Source organism: Laccaria bicolor, genomic scaffold (genome assembly GCF_000143565.1).
Source record: "Laccaria bicolor S238N-H82 LACBIscaffold_46 genomic scaffold, whole genome shotgun sequence".
Lineage (NCBI taxonomy): Eukaryota > Fungi > Basidiomycota > Agaricomycetes > Agaricales > Hydnangiaceae > Laccaria > Laccaria bicolor.
The window spans coordinates 297,626-322,277 of NW_001889917.1; the positions used below are offsets into that span (position 1 = coordinate 297,626).

The 24,652-nt window shown below is 48.1% G+C and overlaps 8 protein-coding genes across 8 annotated transcripts; 4 read left to right on the forward strand and 4 right to left on the reverse strand.

Moving 5' to 3' along the window:
- Positions 1 to 1,206: 1,206 nt before the first annotated feature.
- Positions 1,207 to 1,611, reverse strand: LACBIDRAFT_333004 (uncharacterized protein; the record flags this gene model as incomplete). The annotated part of the gene is made up of 2 exons (XM_001887588.1): positions 1,207 to 1,547; positions 1,602 to 1,611. The coding sequence occupies 2 exons, from the start codon at positions 1,609 to 1,611 to the stop codon at positions 1,207 to 1,209; spliced, it is 351 nt and encodes a 116-aa protein (XP_001887623.1).
- A 1,316-nt stretch (positions 1,612 to 2,927) lies between these two features.
- LACBIDRAFT_310513 (uncharacterized protein) lies at positions 2,928 to 3,347 on the forward strand (the record flags this gene model as incomplete). Its single annotated transcript, XM_001887522.1, has 1 exon — positions 2,928 to 3,347. One exon carries the CDS (start codon positions 2,928 to 2,930, stop codon positions 3,345 to 3,347), a length of 420 nt encoding a protein of 139 aa, XP_001887557.1.
- A 617-nt stretch (positions 3,348 to 3,964) lies between these two features.
- On the reverse strand, positions 3,965 to 5,092 carry LACBIDRAFT_310515 (uncharacterized protein). The gene is made up of 4 exons (XM_001887589.1): positions 5,014 to 5,092; positions 4,640 to 4,953; positions 4,251 to 4,579; positions 3,965 to 4,191 (listed from the first exon to the last, which is right to left on the reverse strand). The coding sequence occupies exons 1-3, from the start codon at positions 5,066 to 5,068 to the stop codon at positions 4,376 to 4,378; spliced, it is 573 nt and encodes a 190-aa protein (XP_001887624.1). The 5' UTR covers positions 5,069 to 5,092; the 3' UTR covers positions 3,965 to 4,191; positions 4,251 to 4,375.
- A 362-nt stretch (positions 5,093 to 5,454) lies between these two features.
- On the reverse strand, positions 5,455 to 7,226 carry LACBIDRAFT_310516 (MFS DHA1 transporter; the record flags this gene model as incomplete). Its single annotated transcript, XM_001887590.1, has 8 exons — positions 5,455 to 5,649; positions 5,712 to 5,760; positions 5,823 to 6,068; positions 6,133 to 6,708; positions 6,761 to 6,784; positions 6,841 to 6,886; positions 6,940 to 6,975; positions 7,034 to 7,226. The coding sequence occupies 8 exons, from the start codon at positions 7,224 to 7,226 to the stop codon at positions 5,455 to 5,457; spliced, it is 1,365 nt and encodes a 454-aa protein (XP_001887625.1).
- A 593-nt stretch (positions 7,227 to 7,819) lies between these two features.
- LACBIDRAFT_186194 (MFS DHA1 transporter) lies at positions 7,820 to 9,619 on the reverse strand (the record flags this gene model as incomplete). Its single annotated transcript, XM_001887591.1, has 8 exons — positions 7,820 to 8,077; positions 8,130 to 8,178; positions 8,234 to 8,479; positions 8,533 to 9,108; positions 9,164 to 9,187; positions 9,243 to 9,288; positions 9,338 to 9,373; positions 9,424 to 9,619. The coding sequence occupies 8 exons, from the start codon at positions 9,617 to 9,619 to the stop codon at positions 7,820 to 7,822; spliced, it is 1,431 nt and encodes a 476-aa protein (XP_001887626.1).
- Positions 9,620 to 11,073: 1,454 nt separating this feature from the next.
- Positions 11,074 to 15,296, forward strand: LACBIDRAFT_333006 (MFS superfamily; the record flags this gene model as incomplete). The annotated part of the gene is made up of 11 exons (XM_001887523.1): positions 11,074 to 11,305; positions 11,361 to 11,396; positions 11,456 to 11,501; positions 11,552 to 11,575; positions 11,625 to 12,194; positions 12,248 to 12,493; positions 12,549 to 12,597; positions 12,653 to 12,839; positions 13,030 to 13,068; positions 14,010 to 14,011; positions 15,249 to 15,296. The coding sequence occupies 11 exons, from the start codon at positions 11,074 to 11,076 to the stop codon at positions 15,294 to 15,296; spliced, it is 1,479 nt and encodes a 492-aa protein (XP_001887558.1).
- A 1,784-nt stretch (positions 15,297 to 17,080) lies between these two features.
- LACBIDRAFT_310521 (uncharacterized protein) lies at positions 17,081 to 17,580 on the forward strand. The gene has a single exon (XM_001887524.1). It carries the CDS (start codon positions 17,215 to 17,217, stop codon positions 17,479 to 17,481), a length of 267 nt encoding a protein of 88 aa, XP_001887559.1. The 5' UTR covers positions 17,081 to 17,214; the 3' UTR covers positions 17,482 to 17,580.
- Positions 17,581 to 19,465: 1,885 nt separating this feature from the next.
- On the forward strand, positions 19,466 to 21,163 carry LACBIDRAFT_333008 (uncharacterized protein; the record flags this gene model as incomplete). Its single annotated transcript, XM_001887525.1, has 8 exons — positions 19,466 to 19,472; positions 19,536 to 19,709; positions 19,779 to 19,874; positions 19,936 to 20,045; positions 20,099 to 20,281; positions 20,332 to 20,610; positions 20,671 to 20,893; positions 20,955 to 21,163. The coding sequence occupies 8 exons, from the start codon at positions 19,466 to 19,468 to the stop codon at positions 21,161 to 21,163; spliced, it is 1,281 nt and encodes a 426-aa protein (XP_001887560.1).
- Between the last annotated feature and the right edge of the window lie 3,489 nt (positions 21,164 to 24,652).

Consider the following 24,652-nt stretch of genomic DNA (forward strand, 5'->3'; position numbering starts at 1 on the left):
TCTCCCCATCTCCAGGCAGTGCTTACTTTCCTTATCTCTCTCACACCAGTACTCACCCTCCCCCTACCCCACCCCTTGCTCTCCTTGTCACCAGGTAGTAGATGTGGTACACCCTTCCTTCTGCTCATGATTAGGCTAGTAGCTTGAATGTGTATATATCCTGTCTCATATAACGATGCTTTCTGATTATTACTGCCATTTTGGTTCAAAAAAATGGCCAGCTTTTTATTGAGTATCCTGAACCAGTAGCCTTTGTAGATCGGAAACAACGCCAACAACGTATGATTAGACTTTGTTACATAGCCCTGGTTCACCTGGTAGCTTCGGTAGACACAGAGCAACACATACAATGTAGAGCTATGTACCGAATTCAGGAAACTACTGGTGCTACTGAGATTGGTAGGATGACTACAGTAACTATGCACTAGGGGACTTGTGTACCCAGCTACCCAGGATACCAAGAGTATTTGTAACTACTGACCCAAGTCAGTGCCTCCTGATGTTACAGTTATGTTTTTGGGGTTCTAATTACACAACCCTACAGCCGTTCCCATCACCCTCGTTACGGATAAAGGTAGCGAGACTGGAGTGTTATACGTTAATCAAACGGGATTACGGTGAACAAAACTTCGCTGAAATAGGACCCTGAATGTTCCCCATCTGAAATATATTGTTAGTGTAACGTACAGGGCGTACCAACATCGTCACACTCCCCAAATCGGGACAGCGACACATTGCATCAGTAAGCGACACATTGCGTAAATAAACGACATATTCAAGTGTAGTGCGTCGCTAACTCATGTGTAATGTGTCGCTAACTCATGTGTAATGTGTCGCTAATTCATGTGTAATGTGTCAACAAGTATACATGTGAGACACCTAGATGTGGACCTTCTGGTTCAAATTTTATTCTAAGTCAGAAAGAATCAAGTCCTATGATGTATAGGAGTATTTACTAAGTTCTCGAACGCTTTCTGTATTCAAGGAATGAGCAGTGTAAAATTTATATAGAGCAAGCTATGATACAGGAAAGGACACTAGTATGTACATTATGAGAGCGGTGATGATGGAGGACGTAGCCACTCCTCGAGAGTGGTTGGAGACCCCTACTTCCACGGTGAACGCGCATATGCTACTGAGTTCCCACCCGATCCTCGCCATCTATAATTCCCCTGTCGTTTGTGGTGGGCTGGTTTGTGGGTGTGTCTAGCCGTCGATGTTCCCGTATCGTGGGTCGATGGTGGAGCTGCGAGCGGTCTTCGCGTTGGCTCTGTGTTCTTGCTTCGAGGTTTTCTGTACACCCACATCCCTCGACAACGACAAGGGGAGGGGCAATTTTAGAGGTGGGGTGGGCTGCCCACATTCGCGGGTGTCTTGGCCGACGTTTTGATCGTTTTGGTGTTCGGGATGGTTTTCGCAGTTTTTGGCGTCCGTTTGCATTCGTGTTCGCGTCTGTTGTCCGTCGACGGACAGGTGTTGGATACTCACGGCGTTTGGCGATGTATCAAGGCCGTTTTCATGGCGTTCACGGTCCTGGGTGGCGCTCACTGACCTGGTGATGTGGTAGTCGATTAGCTGGATAAGCTGGCAGGGGTACTCACCTGGGTGCATCCCTTTCCCTACACGCTATGCGCCATTGTCGTGCCTACTGAGATAGGGTGTGCTGGATGTGGGGTGACGCGAGGGGATGGTCGACGATGGTGGGGGTGATGAGGAAAGGAGGAAAGTGTGACATGTGATGGGTGACGCATGGCCCATCGTCACGCTGTAAAGTCAGTGTGTGGAGTGTGTCGCAGCTGAGCCTCATCTACGACACAGTGTCGTAGATCGGTTGTAGATCTTCCTCTTCTCCTTTCGGGGAGTGTGATGCTGTTGGTATATCCTCTGTAACGTATGCCCCAGACCTTGACGAAAATGAATTCCCACCAGTATTACAAATGAGAAGTGTACACAACACGCCAATCGAGGGACTGTGGCATTGGTTTCGGCAAACATTCGGCCAAAACATCAAGGATACTATTGTTGGAATTCCGGGAGCTGTGCGAGCATGTGCAATGCGCCCGATACCCGGATTAAGGTACATTTATTGTTTTTCCGGACATTTCATCTGTATTCCCATTTATTTCATACTCTACAGTATATATAGGAGAGCTTGTATCGTAGTTACTCATCCGTTTGCCTCTGTCACCTCCAGAGACAACCGGAAATCTTACTCCCCTGTTTCTCTTGATCACGAAGAATTGACGCTTGCTGATTTGATTTCAACACAAACGGATACCTGTCCTCTCGGGGTGGGTCAGTCTCACATACACCCCCGTCGCGTCGCTTTCTGGTTTCGTTCCCTCGCCGCCGTCGTAACCCGTTCCCTCGACCTCTCAGTTCGCCGCAGCTGAAGACTCGGCGCTTGATGTTACTCGTCGTCACTCTCTGACAGTCACGCGCTGATTTCGAAGCGCCGAAGAAAAGCCGCTTGCTCGGAGCGCACCGTTGAAGTCCTCGCGCTTGGCGCTGGAGGCCGAAGAAAGTCCTCGCGTGCGTTTCCGAGGCAGAAGATGTCTGCACAGACATGAAACCTGCAGAAGAGGGCCGCAACGCCCCTAAACTTGCAGAAGGAAGCCGCCGTCGAGATCGGTGCACTACTAGTATTTGGCGCTGTCGATGATCAGCTGCCACGACGAAGAAAAGCCGCCGTTGAGATTGGTGCACCGTTTCACCGCTGTCGAAGATCAGCACAGGACGAAGAAGAAAAGCCGCCATCGAGTTTGGCGCACCGCTTTGCCGTTGTTGAAGATCAGTACAGGATAAGGAAGGAAGGCCGCCGTTGAGAATTGCCGCCTGTTTGAAGTCCTCAGGTTTGGAGGCACATTTTGAAGGATTTAGAGGAGTTAGAGAGGATTTGGAGGATTTCCGAGGAGTTTTTATTTCAGATGTGGATGCTCAAACACCGCGCCGTGTGCACACGATTACCCTTGTCGACGACGCTGACCGCTGCCCATTTTGATTGCTGGAGCCGATTTCTGCAGCCGCCTATGTTCACCGATCCCGGATTTGTTTTTTATTTGCTTCCCCCCTTGCTGGTCGTCGTTCCTATCGCCTTCATTCACTTGTCGGAGCCTTTTGACGCATGGACCATTGACTGGACGTTCAACTTGGAGATCAGGAGATATCTTGGTTTGAGGGAGTGCTCTCCCATTTTATTTTTATTGTTTTATATTTCGCATTTTTGGAGACCACTTCGTTTCAGGGAGTGTTCTCATTGCTCTTTGGTGCATTGCTTTGCTCGAGGGAGTGTGTTGGAATTCCGGGAGCTGTGCGAGCATGTGCAATGCGCCCGATACCCGGATTAAGGTACATTTATTGTTTTTCCGGACATTTCATCTGTATTCCCATTTATTTCATACTCTACAGTATATATAGGAGAGCTTGTATCGTAGTTACTCATCCGTTTGCCTCTGTCACCTCCAGAGACAACCGGAAATCTTACTCCCCTGTTTCTCTTGATCACGAAGAATTGACGCTTGCTGATTTGATTTCAACAACTATTCGCAGTGGATTCCAATGCGGAATTTATAAGCCTAATAATCCCCTCCATCCGTATGTTCTCTATTCTCGTCTCGTTCTTATAAAAATTGAATCAGTATACCAGAAAACTGTTCTACTGGTTATGGCCCAAAATTCTGCAGAAACAACTCGACAATTTTGTTGAATATTGGAATAATCACAAGATTCGGGCGCAGCATGAGAAACCAAACATGTCAGGATCGACGCCAAGGCACGCTTTCACAGTCCCAGATCTCCCGGCCCAACAATGCGGAATCGTCGTCGACCGAGTTGTAATTGACGCGCTTCGTAACCAAATTCCCGTTTCACGCAAGGAGTCGATGCGTTGGGTTAACGATGAGTTTGAAGTCGCTGCCCAAAGGGCATATGGACTTATTGGAGAGCCGCCGCTTGACGATTTTTTAGGTGGTTGGAAAATATTTGAATTGATGGAGTCCACATTCAATGTAGCATAAGTCAATTTAAATCTGTGCCACATATTGACCTTACTGTTCCAAGTTGGTAGTAAAAAAGTTTGTTCTCTACCTGTTCCTCTGCACGTATACTACAAAACGTGTACAAGGCGGGCCCAGAACATAAAGCTGGCACCGCGGCCCCTTGCGTGCGATAGCCACAGCCGCCGCGAGATTACTGCAAAGTGGGTAGGTTAGTCATCAAGCAGCTCGAAGGATGAAAAAACATCTGCGTACCATTTCCAACAACAAAAGTAAAATAGTTGTGCTTGATATCTGATCGATGTATTCGCGAAAGCCTGTCAGAGCTTGCTGGGAAGTCGGCAGCGACTCGCTCGCTGGCACTCGGCTAAACCAAAGCGTCAGGCGAGGCGAGCAGGACACAGTCCAGCAAATTTCGCAAGTGAACTGGCAGATTGCAGACTGGTCCTCTCACCAGAAGACTGGGGGGTGCTGAGATGACGCCAGTAAGGCGCAACAGACCAGATACGGAGGAGGAAGGTGCACGCAGACCTGAAAGAAGTCGGGGAGGCCAAAGGGACGAATGACAAAGGCGTGTGCGACGTCTTCAAAACGGAGTGGAAGGTGAGAAAAGTTGAAAAAGGATCCAAAGAAGATCCACTCACATATATTACGAGACAGAAAGCGCGGAGGAAGCTCGAGGGGATGCCTGCCAAACAAGAGAGAGGGATGGCCAGAATTGCGAAGAAAAGGCACTCGAAACAAATGCAGGTGATAATGGCGGCAAAGCCGTAGGCACGGCAGAGGCAGAGTGTTTTCCCCCAGGCGGCGAGGAGGTGGACAGCGAGAGAAACACGGGCGAAGTGGCCCCACGTCAACAGCGGAGACCGAGATGCAGAGGTCCTCGAGTCGGTATTTGAAAGGGTGCTCTGGGTTTCGCAGACAGCGCGTTGAAGGAGGGAGAGCGACTGAACTTGAACTAAGCAAGAATAATTTCAGTACAAGACTCTGAAGAAGACTTCGAAGAGAGTAGACAGACTAAAAACGCACCAATTAAAAGACTTCAAATCTTGCGAGGAGGACCATAACGACATAAGTAGATAATTCTGGTGTATAATAAATGTGGCGACAGAAGACAAAATGTAACAATGGGCCACGAATATGATGATAAGTCGCAATCATTTACGAGAGTGTGGCATATACAGAGAGAAATCCGACCTTCATGCATCATAGTGCGGACTTCCGATCGATGATTTGAGCCGTCGGAAATTGAAATTCTGCCATATAGTTCCCGCCAACGCTAAACGAGGGAGAAGACCGGAGAATTCCGGAGTGTGTCAAATCCACTGGTGCCTCGGTTCTTTGCAAGTTGTTTGTCCAGTGTTTGTCTTTATTGGGGGCAAATACAATCAAGTGCTATTCTTCCCAGTCCCTGTAAGTATGCCTCAGGAAGACTTGTTCTCATTCACAGTCTCTTGACTCAACTCATTCTCCATAAACTTGCACCTCCTTCATACCCGACCCAGGTATACCTTTTGCAATGCGGACCTCTCGCTAAAAGCACGAGTATTTGCATCGCGTACCAGCCCATTCCAAGCGCTGAGGAGGCGCGCCAACCGTATCGAACGAATACCATTGTACCCACAGAGGTTCCCATGATTTGACCGACGTAAAACTAATGGAGGGAAAAAATGTGTTAGTTGTGAGGATAGAATTTATAGTAAAACGAAAACATACCGAGAGTACAAAAAGCGCGTTTAAACGAGACCCCGCAGAGAGAGATACGCTGGACCGGAATAAGATCTTCAAAACATATTTTAGCGTTGACAGGGTATGAGACATGCATACCTGAACATCGACATCAGCAACCCAACGTTTTGAATTTGCTTCAGGAAGTCCAATCCAAAACTCGATATTATCACGGCAGATATATGAATACCGCCAGCAGCGGTGTGGACCGCTTGAAAGAGAAGCATAAGGAAGGTGGAGATCAGGATCGCATACCAGGGCATGATGCGGTCCACGATTCTTCCACTCAGCGGTCCCGCTATCACCCCAGCTAAACCCACGATCCCGAACAGGCCTATCCCCAGTCTTATCCAAAAGGGAAAAAAAAAATCAGGGGATGCACATGAGTAAGGTGTAAGGTTTTACTCACGTAGAATAATAATAAGGCTTTCCCCCGAGCAGGAAAGTCATAGTCACCCAATAGCTGGAGAAAGCCGCGCTCGTCCCGATAGTGATTACGATGACCTGAATAACGACGGGCTCCGTTACCGCGTACTTCGCCATCGTCCAAAATATCCTCCCGTATGTCAACCCTTTGTTTTCCGGTTTAGGTGGATAATCTGGAAGGAAGAAGTACAAGAACAGGACGACAAGGCATTGGAGCCCAAACATTGTATAATAAACCATGCGCCATGCAACGAATTGGCCAACGATCCCTGCAACGATGCGTGCTAGAAGGATTCCGAGGAGCATTCCAGTGAGTACGATGGAATAAGCAAATGATCGTTGAGAAGGTGGCGCTATTTCCGCGACGAGGGGAATAAGAATTTGTGAAGAGACATTTGTTAATCCTGCGAGAAAGGTGAACGATTCGAAGAGCACGAGATTCAACGCTTGTGTGAGCCCGAATGTCAGGAGCGTGGATGCCAGGACGAGGAGTAAGGTCAATTGCCGTCTATGAAGGAGGTCCCCGAGCGGGCAAATTAGGAGAATGCCTACTGCGTAACTGCCGAGCGAATTAAATGAAGGGAAGTTATGATGGTGAAGAGGAGACGCACCCGGCTTGTAAAAAAGTTGGAATTCTGGAAGCTTTTCTTCAGGAATACTAGCATTGTACTGCCGCAGAAGGAGAACTGACCTTGCGACACCATCATATGATACATGGAAAGATTTCGACATTTCGACTACAAGCATAATCAGATAACATATTGTGATTATCCAGGAATCGGCTACTTACTGAGCAATGGTTGGCAATAATACAAATTTGCTGTGACTGACAGTGAGAAGCTGATGAGCGTCTAAAACGTTGCACAAGGTGCTTTTGTACCCACTAAGGGTACCCACAACAGCATAAGCGACTGCTATCCCATAGGTAAACTTGAACGGAAGTTCTGGATTGTAACGCAGGCGCGTTGGGATTGGGAGGATGTAGAATTCTTTCGTCGGTCGAGGATCGGCGATGTCAGAGGCACGAGACTTCTCATCGGTTTCTTGCAAAGAAGAGACTAGCTGAGAAGACGCCATTAGTGGGATTGGTTAGAGGGTGCGACAGCAGCTACCAAGCTCAAGAGTACCTCTGAAATCGGGTTGTCGGCTCAAACGCTGGGGCTCCCATCGATTTCATAGATAAGTTTCACTTTTCTTTCTAGAACACAGAGAGAATTGTTTGCCGATGTCTGATGACCGGAATTCATTAGAGGGTAGCCGTATATCGGCAAGTCTTGTGAGTGCCAAACTTTGGAACTTTTTTTGAACGTGGCTGAAGAGTGGCTGAAGGGTTCCGGTTGATTGACAATAAGTGACTCGGTGACACCTGGTACGTGCCAAACTCACAGCCGACATGAGCCGACATCAGAGGGAGTCGGTCCGAATGCGTACACATATGAAGCTTGACAGTAGGTCCAAAGTAGGGCCAACTGCTGAGCAAGGGAAGGGTAACGTTGATGCTTGCGGTTGCAAAATAACAAGTGCAAAGCTCAATTTTTTTCAACCTCGAGGACGTGGACACCTGATGAATGCCTACTTTGAAAACTTCGAATTGAGCTCGGAGGAATTAATTAGTGTCGAACTGGAATTGTGATTAAATTTTCAAGGCTTGCACAATCGGCGTGGCGGGTTCAGCATTGAGTCTCCTCCGACTCAGAGGCAATAGTTGAATGGTCCCCAGCGAAATCCACGGTCTGCTGCCTCCCTCTAAACCGTGTTCCCCCCTCATAGCCAAACCAAATGTATCGTCGGCAATTTGGTCCTCTTATTAGGATCACGACGATTTGCATTGCGTACCACGCCATTCCAAGCGCCGCAGATGCACGCCAGCCATACCGGACAAATACCTTCGTGCCAACCGAAGTTCCGATCATCTGACCAACATAGTACTACGAGGCAAGTCACTTCAAATTTAGAGATATTGGGTAAGATACTACCCACCGAGATCATATAAATAGCGTTTAGTCGTGAGGCGGCGGAAGATGAGACGCTATAAATGATATTTTAACGGGGGAAAGTTAGTTCGAAGAGTCCTGAACGCTCACCTAAAAATCAAATTTGGAAGCGCAACGTTTTGTATCTGCTGGAATAAATCTGACCCGAAGCACGAAATAATCACAGCTGAAATATGAATTCCGGCGGCCCCAGTGTGCACTGCTTGGAAAAGCAGCAGCATGAATGTAGCGGCCAGAAGCGCGTGCCAAGGTCCCATTTTATCAACAATGCGGCCGCAAATAGGTCCAGCCATTACCCCAGCCATGCCAAGGAGTCCGAAAAGTCCTATAACAAGCCTGAAAAAAAAAAATCAATAGCCGATCCAGAGGTAGAGGAAATCTGTACTTGCGTGGAATAGAAGTATGGTGCACCCCCAAGAAGAAAGGTGAGCGTGACCCAATAATTCGCGAAACAGGCGGCCGCCCCAAGGTTAATGATAACAATTTGCATGACGAGGGGCTCAGTTACAATATATTTTCCCATTGTCCAAAAGACCTCCCAGTATGCCAACTCGTTGTTCGCTCGGTGTGGTGGGTAATCCGGGAAAAAAAGATAGATGCAGACAAGAATAAGACATTGGAGGCCGAAGGAGGTATAGTAAACTACGCGCCAGGCCAGGAATTGAGCAATGAGACCAGCCATCACGCGTCCCAAAAGAACGCCAAGCATTATTCCTGTCAGGACGATTGAGAATGCGAATCCGCTCTGCGCCGGAGGTGCAAGATCCGCAGCCAGTGGGACAAGAATTTGTGGGGTCAGGGAAGTCGCCGCAGATAGGAATGAAAGGGCTTCGAAAAGATGCAGGTTGGAGGTCACCGCGAGGCCGAGGGTCAAGAAAGTGGTCATGAGAAGCAGGGCGAGGATGAGTTGGCGTCGGTGAACGAGGTCACCCAAGGGACAGATTAAAAGGAGGCCTGAAGCATGCCTGCGCACGCGATTAGCGAATTTGTGAGAAATTAGGCGAGATAGAATGGCTGCACCCAGCTTGTACGAATGTCGGAATCCTTTAGTCAAGTCGTTAGTGTCGGCACTGAAATAGCTGAAGATACAATGACTGACCTTGAAACACCCTCATATGACACTTGGAATGACTTAGACATTTGAACTAAAATCATGTGAGGCTACGTAGATTGGATACATGCTGAACAACTTGCTCAGCAGAGGTTGACAGTAGTAGAGATTGGCTGTAACTAGGACATGGCTTTAACGGAAACCTTGCGTTGACATTTGGTTCACTTACTTATGAAGCCTACGATCGCGTACGAAACAAGCATTTTGTAGCTAAACCTGAAGGGGTTCTCCGGGTCGTAACGAAGGCGAGATGGGATGGGGAGGAAGTAGAACTCGGTCGTCTGCTGATTGACTTCAGCAATGGCGTCTGTGGAAACAACATCGCAACCCGAAGATTTTTCATCTGGTCGTTTGGGCAAATACATGAGTGGAAATAGCGTTGGAGGTGAGACGAGAAGCGACGTACGCTTTCAATGATTGATGTTCTCCAACTGAGCAGGTTCACAAGCGCCCTGCACATCGATTTCATAGATGAAGATAGTGAAATGTCACAAGGCATTATGAGGGGCAGGTTCCTACTACCTAACCCTCCGGTCGTGTGGAGGTAAACCGGCACCGATCCCGGTACTCAAATGAGAAACAAATCCTTGATGAAGGGTTCAGAAGCAAGACGTCGAAACTCTCCATCCCCTCCATACGAGCAGTGACAATAGAACTCACCACCTGAAATTCATGTACCACTTCCAGCTGGCGTGTCCTGGACTGGGTGCACATTTGGCGGGAAAGGGTCTATCCAGCCAGCACACGGAGCCAATGTGTTTTACGTATCATCAGAAGCATTTCAGGAGCCTGTGGAGCCCTGGAGTTCTACATTGAACACGTCAAAATGCGCCTTATCTTGCTCGGGTTCTTATCGAGAATAAAAAATATGCACATTTTGTGTCGGTATGCCTTCAAGGAAATGCAAGTTGTGTTGTAGTCAGCGTCGAGGAGTTAGGCTCTGGCAACAACCGTGGTTCCCACGTGACGTTTCTTTTTCCGTCATCGACGCTCAGCGAATCGGATGTTTTCACTGTCTCCCTTCACCACTACGCCCACAAAACTCAACATGGCCCAAGAAGCACACGAGGCGCCCCTGGCGTTCGAAGCGTTCATACCGTCGAGCTTGAATACCTGGTTATTTTTGTCAGAAACAGCGCCTCGCATGCTGTGGCGCGTCGGCAAAGATTTCATTGCGTTTTAATCGTGACGTGAACAGCCACACCATGGGTTCCGATGAAAGACTTGAAGCTCGTTGATCCGATGGAAGAGGAAGTGCTGAGATATCATACATACCCCAGGACCATGAAATGACTCAGAAAACGTGGCTTGCGCTTCAAGCTTCAAGTTTTTGTGAGTTCCAGATTGTGATGGTACCTGAGGCCTGAGGTATCATATATCATAGTTTTGACTGAAGGATGACCAGCCTTTCATCCCCTTGTTCAGTCGAGATACTGAGTGCTTCCGCAACGAAAGGTTCGCGTTCCGAGTCTCCGGACAAACAGTGAAGAAGCAAAGTTGTTGGCCAAGATGATTCAACAGATCACAAAATTTCTCAAACGTTCGAGACTGCCATCGTGAAGAATCGGTGACGTTTTTGAGTTTGTCATCCCCGGCCTTGCCTCTTTCTAAAGTTTTGCCGCGGTAAAGTAGGGTAGAGTCCGCGTAAGTCAAGTTTTTCTCTTGAACCTTGATCACGGGGATGGCAAGCGGCAGCGGTTCCGGCAGCTTATGAATCGCCGTCACCAAATGGATATGCCTTCATCTTTTTATAAATACCCATCTGACTCCATCTTCCATCGTTTCATGACCGCCTTTTGGCTTTTTCACGTCCATCACGATGTCCCACTCCAGCTTGCAAAGTGCGACCATAACTGATACAGCTGCAATTCCTTCAGGGGCTGTTCTCAACTCCGAAAAGCCATTGCAGAACATTGCAACCGATGCAGACGAAATCATCACGAAAGATTTTGGCTTGATACCCATACCTAAGCGGCTACGCTACGATTCTTCCAAACCATTTCACTTTGGAATTGCTTTAAACATCGCGTTTGGTTTCGCGAGTACGTTTGGTGAGTACGATTCATGCATCGTTTTGTATGTGGTGCTGATGGTGCCGTACTCTAGTTGTCGCAAATTTATATTACTGTCAACCTCTGTTAAGTGAGTGCTATATCCTTTTCCTCCTGGAGAGGGTGTTGACGTCTCGATATTGCATCAAGTCCAACTTTCAAAATCTTTCAACGTTACGTACAGCGAGGTCTCAAGGTAAAGGCATCGCGCTTTTCATTTAAAGATGACCTTCATGCCTTTCGCAGAATACCCACTCTCGTTCAGGCTGGGTAAGATCATTTTCCAGTCGACGCGTCTGATAAGCTAAACTGTAACCAGATACGCAACAGGACTTGTTCTGATATCTCCTCTTGGTGACTTGGTTCGACGAAGACAGCTTATTCTCTGCATAATGACACTTTCAACAACATTGACAATCGGCCTCGCAATAACAAAAAGTCTTGTCGCTTTTGAAGCTCTCTCCTACCTAGTCGGCGTCGTCTCAGTCACTCCCCAAATCCTTCTCCCACTCGCAGCGGATTTAGCTCCCGTGGAACGCCGTGCATCTGCCATTTCAGTCGTACTTTCCGGACTCCTCTTCGGAATATTAATAGCTCGCGTCCTCGCTGGCATCATCGCAGAATTCGCGTCGTGGCGGGTCGTCTATTATTTCTCGATAGGGGTACAAAGTCTCGTGCTAATGGGGAGTTACCTCATGCTGCCGGATTACCCATCGAAAAATACAGATCTGACCTACTTCCGCATTTTGTGGACTATGGGAAAGTTCGCCGTTACGGAACCGATCTTGATACAGGCGTGTCTCATCAACATGGCTTCAAGCGCTTGCTTCAGCAATTTCTGGGTTACTTTAACGTTTTTGCTTGGGGGCCCACCATATAATTACTCGACGTGAGTTGAGTCTTTTCGTATACAAAATTACATCTGAAGTATTTCATTCCCAGGTTGGTCATTGGACTCTTTGGGCTTGTGGGGATGGCTGGCGTAGCTATGGGGCCGGTCGTCGGACACATTATAGATAGATTGATTCCGTGGTATGCATCGCTCTTCAGCATCCTTACGCTTCTTTGCTTCCAAAGCATACAATTGGGAGCAGGAGGCGTAAATGTTGCAGCTGTCATTATCGCGGCGTTTGGGTTGGATATATTCCGGCAGATGTTGCAGGTTTCTTTGACTACGGCGGTGTTTGGGTTCGTCGCTCGTTTTCTTCACATTCCTTTGCACTGAACCACCTCCCTCTCTCAGAATTTCTGTTTCTGCTCGAGCCAGACTGAATGCCGTATCAATTTTATCGGTATGTGCGCTGTCAGTAATTGATTTGGCCATGATGAGAACAAAACTTCTGGCAGATATTCATTGGCCAAGTCATGGGCACTTCCGTAGGGACTCTAGTTTTCGTGAAGTACGGCTGGCGAGCTGGCGCAGGGCTCTCAGTAGCCTGGACTGGGTGGATACTCTTGGTCCTTCTTGTGAGAGGTCCCCATTGCCAGAGGTACACTTGGTTTGGGTATGAAGGTGGCCTTGAGTCACGGAAGGGTGTTGTTGAGGAGAGGGAGAGATTGGCGCTCCAGTCAAATGCAGAAGAAAAGGATTCCTCCAGTTCAGGCCATGAAGAGAAAAAGGCGAGGATTCAAAGAGGGGCGTGGATAAGCCATAGATAGTTACAGGATATATTCTTGCCTTTAGACATAATACATACCATACCACCATACCATAATTTGTGCAGCTGGACTAGAGACGTTTGAAGAAGAAAAAAATGGAACTTGTGCTTAGTGTCGAAAAAGAAAAAAGGGAAGTTTCTGTGGCGGTGCAATGTGCAGGGAACTTGGCAGGAACCGTCAAACTCTTCCCTGCACCAAGTTCCCAATGAATCCGCAGGACACTCGTGACTGGGTGGCTCGTCGTCAACTTGTCGTCAACCCACCAAACGATACGACTCACCAAGCACCTTTCTATCGTCAAACGTCCTATGACTACCTTAGTCGACAATACTCCTCCTGCAGTTCCACCGCCCAACGTTGTTGAGCTCATCGTGAAAAATGACAGCAAAATCATAGACGTCAGCGTATATTCTGGTCGTGCGGAGATCAAGAGGCTGTTCAAATTCACTGTCAACGTTGGGCATAACAAGGTGAACATCTCTGGCCTACCGAATGTGCTCGAGCACGAATCTTTGAGGTGAGTTGAGTTGGCTCTATTCCCAATGTTTATCGCTCAAACCTCCTTGTAGAGTAGAAGGACGCGGTACTGCTACCATTCACGACGTTAGCATTTCGGAAACGCCTATATCTCAGGAGGTGTCGACCTCCCCGAAGCTTGAAGAGCTCCTCGCGAAGAAATGTCGCACGGAGAAGGCTCTTTCGCGATGCAAGCGGTCAATATCTACTGTGGATAGCTACATGAAAACCCTCACGATCCAACACGTCGTAGCTTCTGACCTGGAGACGGTTACCCGTAACTTTGAAGCGGTTGCTCAAGAGCTTGATCAGAAGCTTTTGAGCCTGGAGGAAGAGCTACAGGATCTGGACGAGGCGTTGGATGTTGAACGGGGGACTTTCAAGAAACCACATGTGGATGATGCCTTGAGGGTATCAGCATCAATTGGCGTTTTTGCCAATCAGAGTGGTGAGGTGGAAATGGCCCTTGTTTATGGTACGTGGATTGCGCCTGTTGTGCTCATCATGGTAGTTGACGGGCGTGGTTTAGCTGTCAGTAATGCCAGTTGGCATGCGGCTTACGACATACAGGTTAAAATGGACGGGAGCGATCAACCCGTCACGCTGATATACAAGGCTTCCATAGTGCAGAATACAGGAGAGGTGAGTTCAGGATGTGCACCTCGTTCGTTAGGGCCAGGCAATAAATATACTCTGCTAGGACTGGGAAGATGTTAGGCTCGTGTTGGAAACGGCAACGCCCACCTTTGGGTTAGGCATTCCAACTCTTTCACCTTGGACCCTTTCGCAAAAACAGTATTACCCCGCGAGCAGGGCGTACAGAGAGGTTGACTACAAAAAAAAGAAAGAGCAATCGTTCGGAACGCATGAGTTTGAAGAATCTAAGTCGAATGACCTTGCCTTCTATGCTATGGCCCCCGGATCCGTTCCTCCACCTCAGATGGCTATACGGAAATTAGTGGTCTCTTCCAAAGGCAACGTTACTGCCACTTTTGAAGTTCCGGGATTGATTTCTGTTCCTACGGACGACGAATCCCATAATGTGACGATTGCGGAACTGAAACTCGATGCGACCATGTCTTGGGTAGCAGTTCCGAAGAAAGAAGCAAAAGTTCATTTAACGGTCTGTTTTCGTTTAAACTGTAAAAGTTCCTCCAATTACTCATGGCTGGAATAAAGGCAAAGATAGAGAACACTTCGGAGTACACCTTTCTCAGTGGGCTTGCTAGTGTTTATGTCGATGGAAGTTTCATTTCTCGGTCGGACGTTCCTTCCGTCAGTCCCCAGGAGAGCTTTTCTTGCCCATTGGGGTAAGTTTAGTTTTTGTTGTCTTTTGGACGAAAGTTGAGGTGCCCCTCCTTCCAGCGTCGATCCAACAATCCGAATAACATATCTACCTCGGGTCAAGAAAATCAAACGCTCGGCCTTCAGCAAAAACGTGAACCACACATTCTACCAGCGCATCACAATCGTCAATACCAAGTCGATTGCGATCGAGCGTCTTAAGATCATTGACCAGTTCCCCATCTCGGAAGATTCTGCTATCAGCGTCGCCTTAGCCAGTCCTGCGCTCGTCATACCAGTGCCCAACAAAAAGGGCGAGGTAGAGGTTCCAAAGCCTCTCAATATCGGAGACGGGGTCATAGCCCAGTGGGCTGGCGCAGACCAACCCGACGTGGATCTGGAAGCACTAGGGAAAGATGGTAAATTCGAGTGGATTTGTTCATTGGCTTCTCAAAAGAAACTCAACCTCAATATCGCTTGGGAGGTAAATTTCCCTCAACGAAGTGATGTGAGCGGGCTAGACTGGCCTTGACACCTTTTATGCCGAACAGCTTGATGTTATAACGTTCTCATTTTGTTTTAACAATTGTGCATACGTTTCCGATATACTAGCCTGGAAGATCGATATTGGTTTGTTGGCTAGTATGTATATTGGCTCGCCATTTTTACAACAATACAAACGTGCGGTGGGATGTTGTCGCTCAGTCGTACATACTACAGGAGAAGCGAATAGATTAAACGAAGGGAGATTGAGCGAAGATTTGACTGTAAATTCGAATCTGTAAACGTGAAGATGAAAGAATTGAAGCTTGCGTGGACTCACAGCGCTCTAATTCAGAGAACATCAATAACGCCCGGGCGTGAGTTAAGTCTTAAGTAGGTGGTGCAGACTTTGAATGGAAGAGGTGGCTGGCGATGATGTATCGACCTTCGAAACACAGAAGAACCGGCCATGTCGCTTCACATTTGCTGAAATTAACGAGAGATTGGGAGGTATGTAAATCAGGACTGGCATGCGTACCAGAATCGAAACGTCCGCATACAGAGTAACCCATTCAAACGTAGAAACAACCAACCGCCGCTTCACCGTTGTCAGCGGTGCCACGTCCGGTAAGACGATGCCCGGGACCTTCAAGAAGGCACCCAACAATCATCCAGGTGTGCAATCACGCATCTGCCTGCCCACGCCCCCGTGAAGGAGCGACTTTCCACACCCGGGTAACACCAGTACCCAGGATGCTTTAGGACATGTGTGGCGCAGCGATTGGTTGTTCTGCGAATGAAAGGCTACCCGCCGCGGGTTGACGACTCACCAATATTTGAAAGCACCGTGCGTCGACGAGGCCCAACCAGCCCCAAGACGGACAAAGCCACTTATGCACCATGTTGAAACCAAGTCAACCTTCATCCAGTGGCAGTCCTGGCAGATGGTGTGTCACTCCGGCCCCCTGACGGGAGGGCCACGCCAGCACCCCAATACCTGGGTCGATTACACACCCAAGTAAGGAATGCGGCTACTTTACTACGCTTAGGCTCGAGGCCACCACGCAATAGGAAATGTGACCGTCGCATTATCTGACTTGGCAACGGGAATGGGTGACTCGCCTAGGCTGAAACGCGTTGAGGGTTTGAGGAGCATTGGTGTTCGAGTTTTAGATGCTGTTCAGTTGGCGAGATGGTGTGAACACAGTTTGACATGCTGTTAAGATCGCGTAAAATGCTGTTGGGATTGCGCATCGTTGGGCGTAGGTGGCTGACATAAAGCGTTAGTGTGCCCGGAAGCTGGCGAGATAGAGTGGCGTACCTGGCGTGAGCAGTGGCTCGACTCTTGAGGAGGCGAACATTGCAAACTTGGCGGGATGGGAAGATAGAGATGAAAGACCAAAGGTGTTTGCTCGAAGAAGACAATTCAAACAAGCCGGGAGCAAGGCAAGAGAGGTGGAGTGGTGGTGGTTTGGATCTGAGGAGTGGTTACAGCTCTTACAGCTTATTTATAGCAGGACGGACAAGAGTCGACACACACACACAGAAATGAGACACGACACACATGATGGAGAACGACACACCTGGCCAATGTTCAACACATTGATGGCAAATGTCAGTCACTGTGTGTCGAATCTTATCCGCATGATACCATACTATTTCAATTCATTCCGCCCATATGTTCCCTTTTTGGACTGTCAGAAAATTAATGTGTGATGTGTGACGGCCAAATTAGCTATTATATCCTATTATATCGTGCATACACTTTCCAAAACTTCTGTGGTTAAGTCGAAATCTGCCTCGTCATGCTCAAGTGAAACTTGGGATTGTAAATTTTATTCCTTGAACTACTTACTATACATCAAGTTATATGTAATTCTAAGAGAGGGAGCAAGAGCACGACCCCGGAAGGTACCCACTAAGAATCCTCACCGTCGACGGCCTAGTTTCGGCGCATCGGTGTCAACATGTGGTCTCCGCGGCCGTGGTCGAGTGAGACGCAGTGGTGGCTTTGTCGGAGAGGGCGCTGGCGTTTTCGCCGTCATTCGGGGCTGGTTAGTGGGGAGGCGACCTGGCTGCAGGGTGGGTGCTGTATCCCCTGTTGGTTCGCCAAGCGGCACTGGGTCTTCCTCGATGGGGCTCAGCGCTGGATTCCGTCTGTTGGGGCATGTTCGTGGCCCGATTCCGTCAGCGTGGGTGGTTTATCCTGGGCGCTGGGTTGTTGCCGTGGTTAGTTGGGCAGTTTTGTAGGCGTTTTCACAGGCGGTTAGTCGTAATCCGAGGGTTGCGTTTGCGAGGGGAATTGGTTTGGGGGCGAACGTGGCATGAGGTGGAAGGAGCACCCCGGCTTCGCCCTGCTGGGCATTCGCCAGGTGATGGGGGTGGGTTGGTAGCAAATACAGGGCTGAACAGAGTGGGAACTCACATGAAGGGGCCCGTAACCGTTCTCTTGGTCCTTGTCGGCCATAGCGAGGGTGCGAGGTGGGCAGGAAGAGAGCGCGGGTGATGGTGGGGCACAGGCAAGCAAATGGTGGTGGTGGTGGTGATGAGAAAGCGGTCGTGACCAAGTCGTGACAGCGATCATCACGCTCGTGACTTGTGGCGGAGTTTCGAATGTATGCACGGCACACCCGAAAATGCAAAATCACGAAGAACGACATATTGTTACCTGGTGTGTCGCTTCTCACATCATGTGTCGTACTCCTCATTTGTGTGTGTGTGTCTCCTCTTGTATATCCTCTATTTATAGCCGCGTGCGTATTTGGTCGGGTGTGTACCAGTCTTGGTCGCCAAACATACGCCTTGTCCTTGCCTTGTCCTTCGCCCAGCCTCTGCGCGTCGAACCTGGCATGGAGCGCCTCACCTAGCGTCGCGCCAGATGGAATACCCAGTTCGACGTCCAGCCTGGCGAAAAAAATATGGGCAGGAAAGAGTGGAAGGATATTATTGAGCGCCGCAGGATCAGCCTGAGCAGAGGGCGACTGCTTGCCAGAAGATAAGAGGGAGGAGGGCGAAAAAGGACTCGGGCTGGCTAAGGCCATATCATTGGGTGAACCGTGTCGAGGAATGACATGGCTCATTTCATTGAAGGTGCGTCCTTGATCGCGGGTCTGAGGACGGAAACAAGCAAAGTGGGATCGAAGAATAATGTATTCCTGATCCATGAATCGCTCTCCTCGATGTCTCCATCAAAAGCAAGTAAGGTAGGATAGAAGATTTGAGAAAGACGGGAGAGTTGCTGAGATTCGTGTGAGTAAAAAAGTTTGCTTCATAAAACCCTTCAGAATATCGGCCCCTTGAAGACATAACCCGGGGGGAATGTTTTGCTTTCGAATCGCAACCATTACCCCAAGGTGATCCGAAACTGGCGTGATGGCCAGCCTTGACGATTAGTGTAAACCCGTGGTTGCAATACTTCGGAATGGGCAACACACATAGACATCAGCGTAAAGATAAATTTAGTGCGCAGTAGCCCAACACGCCATGAACTAGGATGACTGTGATGGAGCCTCAGACGACTTTGGCGGAGGTTCTCTGGGCGGAACGCCCCATTCCGGTACACCCTTTGGCCGCGGAATCCGTCGGGGTTCCCATTCTTCCTCAGCTTGGGCGCTCAATCTCTGAAACGTCTCACTCAGTATAGAAGTAGGAGAAAAGTGTATGGATGTTGGAAGTGCGTACGAAGTATTCTTCCCGTATATCGAACTTCTTGCGATTCTTGTCCAGCTTGAGTTCTTGTTCTTTCGTCACCTGGACCAGTCGATACACGGCATAGGCCAGACATTTCAAGAAGAAATAAAAACGCACATGTTTGACTTTCTGGTCATGCAGATCGTACCGAGTTTGAGTGACCGTACTGAGGCCATATGACGCGGCAACCATGAGAAGAACGAATGGGACCCCAAAGAGAGCTGGGTATCTCCTGACGGTTTGGTTCATTGAGTTAGGTTTTACAGGTCACGAAGGGAACACGGCCATCCTATGAGTGCGTGGTGTAGGCCGTCGGCAGCGGCCGAAAGTACCGAACTTTCTCTACTTACAATTATGACCAAATGACTGTATTAGGAAGCGACGATCGATCCTGATTTTTATCTTCTCTTCCAAAGCCATCTGCCAGTGAGATCTCTTGGTTGTGTCCAGTACAGTGCATTTTTTTTTTACTGTCTACACCTTCATTTTATGCATTACCAGAACCCTAACAGACTACCGTGAGCCACGATGAGCGGTTTGTCTTGATTCGCTCCTTATTTCCACCATCCCTGAACTTGAGGGTCCTTCTACGCTACAGTGACCGTCGTGCTGGGCTCACAATGGGGGGACGAGGGTAAAGGGAAGCTTGTCGACATTCTTTCTGCGGAAGTAGACATCTGCGCGCACTGCGCAGGCGGGAGTAATGCGGGGCACACGATTGTTGTGCCTGTCGGGCCTGAAGACCTTCGCGTTCCATTTGCTCCCCAGTGGTGTGTACATGATCTTATATTACAAGATACGACGCAGGTTTCACTTATTTCGTCTCCATACGTGTTGTTAGGCCTGTTGAATCCCGCATGCACGGGTCTGATTGGGTCTGGCGTCGTTGTTCATTTGCCATCCCTCTTTAGTGAATTGGACGCTTTGGCGGCTCAAGGTATGTTTCTTGTTACACTGATTCTGGTTGCCCTGTCAAATTAACCAATACCGCCATAAAGGCCTGGACTGCACGAATCGCCTGTTTATTTCCGATCGCGCCCATCTCGTGTTCGATTTCCACAGGATCGTTGATGGCCTCAAAGAGGTCGAATTGGGCGGCTCCTGGTACGTTCTGTCCACTCGATCCACATATGACAATACTAATAGTGTCTTACATTTCAGCATTGGGACAACCAAAAATGGATTGGCCCAGCCTATTCTAGCAAGGCTTCCCGCTCTGGCTTGAGGGTCCATCACCTATTCGACGATACCTTTGCGGAGAAATTTAGAAAACTGGTAGAGGGATGGTTTAAGCGGTATGGGAAATTTGAATACGATACAGAGGGGGAGATATTGCGATACAAGGTCCTTGATCACTCTCCCCTTTTTTCCCACCGTATTCAATTAATTGACAGGTTCTCGCGGAACGGCTCAGGCCCTGCGTCATCGACTGCGTGGTATATATTCACCACGCTATATCGTCGGGGAAGCGCGTGCTTGTCGAGGGCGCTAACGCGCTCATGCTTGATCTCGACTTCGGGACGTACCCCTTTGTGACTTCGTCCTCCACCAGCGTCGGTGGGGTGTGCACGGGGCTCGGCATCCCGCCCAAGATGATCGGTAAGCCTATAGGCGTGGTGAAGGCATATACGACGAGGGTTGGCGGAGGTCCTTTTCCGACTGAACAGCTCAATGTATGATCCCCCCCCTTCGCTTTCCTGCTTGTTTGCTTACGATACATTGGTTGGAACTAGGACGTGGGCACGCACCTCCAAGAAGTTGGCAGGGAATTTGGAACGAACACTGGGCGGCGCAGACGCTGCGGATGGCTTGACCTTGTCGTGCTGAAGTACTCATGTATGATCAACGGGTTCGACACCCTGAACATCACCAAGCTCGACATCCTGGACAAGCTCCCTGAGATCAAAGTTGGTGTCAAGTACCTCGTTGATGGGAAGGAGCTTTCTGGATTCCCAGGTATGCTCTCTTCTCCTTGCCGTGTTTTAGTATTCTTTCGCTAAACTTTCTATGCTCACAGCTGACCTCGACCTTCTTGCCAAAGTTGATGTAGAATACGCCACACTACCTGGGTGGAACACCTCCATCGTGGATGTGACATCATGCGACGCGTTGCCGGAAAATTGCAGGAAATACATCGAATATATAGAGACCTTCCTTGGGGTGCCCGTGGAGTGGATTGGAGTGGGCCCTGGGAGAAACAGTATGTTGATAAAGGAAGTGACATAGATTTTTGATTTTGGAGGCTGGCAAACTCGAGACTTGAGGAAAGCGTGAATTGCTGTGAGGTTCGCGGCTGGGAGCTTGCCTTCGCACCAGATCTCTCATAGAAAATTACAGCACCACTTGGTAAAGGATGGGTTCAAGTTGGCCGTCCATGAGCGCCCTTTGAGATTTCAAGAGCTCGAGGGGAAAGAATAGAACGGTTGGCTGCGGGATGACACGCACATCCCCAGCCTTTATTTGATTGCGACCACATAAGCGTGATCAAGACATGTGAAGAACCGGACCCTGAACTGTTGAACAAAAAAAAACAAGTACCGGCAGACCTTGATTTTTGAATATCACGTCGTGCATTCTCGCAAAAACATATATTGAAGTCTCTCATCTGAACGTAAAAAATTTGACCAAGGAATCAGAGCTCGGTGAGATTAATATTCTTTTCTAAAGTGAAGTTGTAATGTATGATCAGGACATTATTTCGTCAAAAGAGAGCGCGAGACTAATACAGATGAATGGGTGGGAAAGAGAGTGTACAAGAGAGGAGAAACGATGAAAGGAAACAAGTGCAGATGGCATTGTGGCTATGAATTTCGACATGAAAATGTGAGAGTCAAAGGCAGCGTTGACTCACAGACTGTTGATTCTGAGTACAGGTTTAACGCCTAGGAGGTTGAATTGAAGTCCTGAGTCGAGTTAAAAAAACGAGATTAAGAAAAATAAGATGTACTCACCGGAGTCGAAATGTCCGCATGCGAAATACCCAATTCAAAGGCAGAAGCAACCAACCGCCGCTTCACCGTTGTCAGCGGTGCCACGTCCGGTGCGACGATGCCAGAGACCTTCGAAAAGGCCCCCAACAATCATCCAGGTGTGCAATCACGCATCTGCCTGCCCACGCCCCTGTGAAGGAGCGACTTTCCACACCCGGATAACACCAGTATCCAGGATGCTTTAGGACATGTGTGGCGCAGCGATTGGTTGTTCTGCCAATGATAAGGTACCCTTTAAACGCGTCTGAAGGTACGAGCTGATGGCCCAAAGGGTGCTTGTGAGGTGGCTGACAAAAGGCAGTTAAGTTAGTCACCTTGGCTCATTAGTAATGGGCCACCCTGCCCTGACAATCCATCAAATGGTAAGGGGCTAGCCGGACAGCCGGTTTGATTACCGGACCCCATTGTCAAAGGGGTGGCCGGACCCTGAACAATCCACCAGTAACTATGTGTGGGCCGTCAGCAACAATGTCCCATACCACTGGAGCGGCTGGGTGTACCTTGAATGTCATAACCCAGTGCGGGGCTGCCCTCCGCCGGGGTGTTGGTGACACACCGGCGGCCATCATCCAGTTGAATACTTAGAATTACAAGTCTGGCTTATATCAATCATGCATAATATTATCAACCTATGTATGCTGTTTGCTACAATTTGAGTGGAATCACTCTGCCAGACTAAGCACTGCACATTGCTTCTGAAACACTCCACTGGACTAAGCACCACACATTGCCTCCACAAAAATGACACATATTGGAATGATCTGTTGGAAGAAGCTTCACACATTTAATCTGCAAAAGTATTTGAGTACACCAGCAAGGCGATTCCTCCGCAAATATTGCTCCACTGGTTATATAATTTTTTTATGGTACACCGCCGGACCAACCACTGCACATTGACTCCGCAAACATAGAAAAAAAATTATAATGAAGTTTGACACATTTACACTGAAAACATATCTAAGTACACAATACCTCCACAAATATTGCCCCACCGGCGGTGTCATTTCTTATGATATGCTGCTGGGCCAGCCACTGCAAATCGCCTCCGCATTTATATTGAAAATTTATAATAGTGTGTTAGAATACTTTTGACATGTTTATACTAAAACCATATTTAAGTACACCATGCCTCTGCAAATATTGCCCCGCCGGTGGTGTCATTTTTTATGATACGCCGCCGGGCCAGCCACTGCAAATCGCCTCTGCTTTTATATTGAAAATTTATAATAGCCTGTTAGAATATTCTGACATGTTTATACCAAAAACATATTTAAGTACACCATGCCACCGCAAATATTGCCCCGCCGGTGGTGTCATTTTTTTTATGATACGCCGCCGGGCCAGCCACCGCAAATCGCCTCCGCTTTTATATTGAAAATTTATAATAGCCTGTTAGAATACTTTTGACATGTTTATACTAAAAACATATTCAAGTACACAATACCTCCACAAATATTGCCCCGCCGGTGGTGTCATTTTTTATGATACGCCGCCGGGCCAGCCACTGCAAATCGCCTCCGCTTTTATATTGAAAATTTATAATAGCCTGTTAGAATATTTTTGACATGTTTATACCAAAAACATATTTAAGTACACCATGCCACCGCAAATATTGCTTCGCCGGCGGTGTCATTTTTTATGATACGCCGCCGGGCCAGCCACCGCAAATTGCCTCCGCTTTTATATTGAAAATTTATAATAGCCTGTTAGAATATTCTGACATGTTTATACCAAAAACATATTTAAGTACACCATGCCACTGCAAATATTGCTTCGCCGGCGGTGTCATTTTTTTTTAATGATACGCCGCCAGGCCAGCCACCGCAAATCGCCTCCGCTTTTATATTGAAAATTTATAATAGTGTGTTAGAATACTTTTGACATGTTTATACTAAAAACATATTCAAGTACACAATACCTCCACAAATATTGCCCCGCCGGTGGTGTCATTTTTTATGATACGCCGCCGGGCCAGCCACTGCAAATCGCCTCCGCTTTTATATTGAAAATTTATAATAGCCTGTTAGAATATTTTTGACATGTTTATACTAAAAACATATTTAAGTACACCATGCCACCGCAAATATTGCTTCGCCGGCGGTGTCATTTTTTATGATACGCCGCCGGGCCAGCCACCGCAAATCGCCTCCGCTTTTATATTGAAAATTTATAATAGCCTGTTAGAATATTCTGACATGTTTATACCAAAAACATATTTAAGTACACCATGCCACCGCAAATATTGCTTTGCCGGCGGTGTCATTTTTTTAATGATACGCCGCCGGGCCAGCCACCGCAAATCGCCTCCGCTTTTATATTGAAAATTTATAATAGCCTGTTAGAATATTTTTGACATGTTTATACCGAAAACATATTTAAGTACACAATGCCTCTGCAAATATTGCTCTGCCGGCGGTGTCATTTTTTTATGATACTCCGCCGGGCCACCCACCACATAGAACACCCTGCTAAGCAAAGCACTACACATTGCCCCAAAAACATATTTTTACATGTTTACTTCAAACTTTAGCTGTGCACACTTTCTCTCAAATATGAGCTCTGGCGTCTGATAGCCAGCCAGCCAACCAAGTATGCATTATGCAGGACCAGAAAAGGGTGTTGCCGCAACAAGGATGGTCTGGCTATTTTGCTTGTTGCCAGGCAGGGACCATCAAAGTTTCAGTTTGTGCCTGAGACATTTCCAAATTGAGGTGATGCGCTTGGT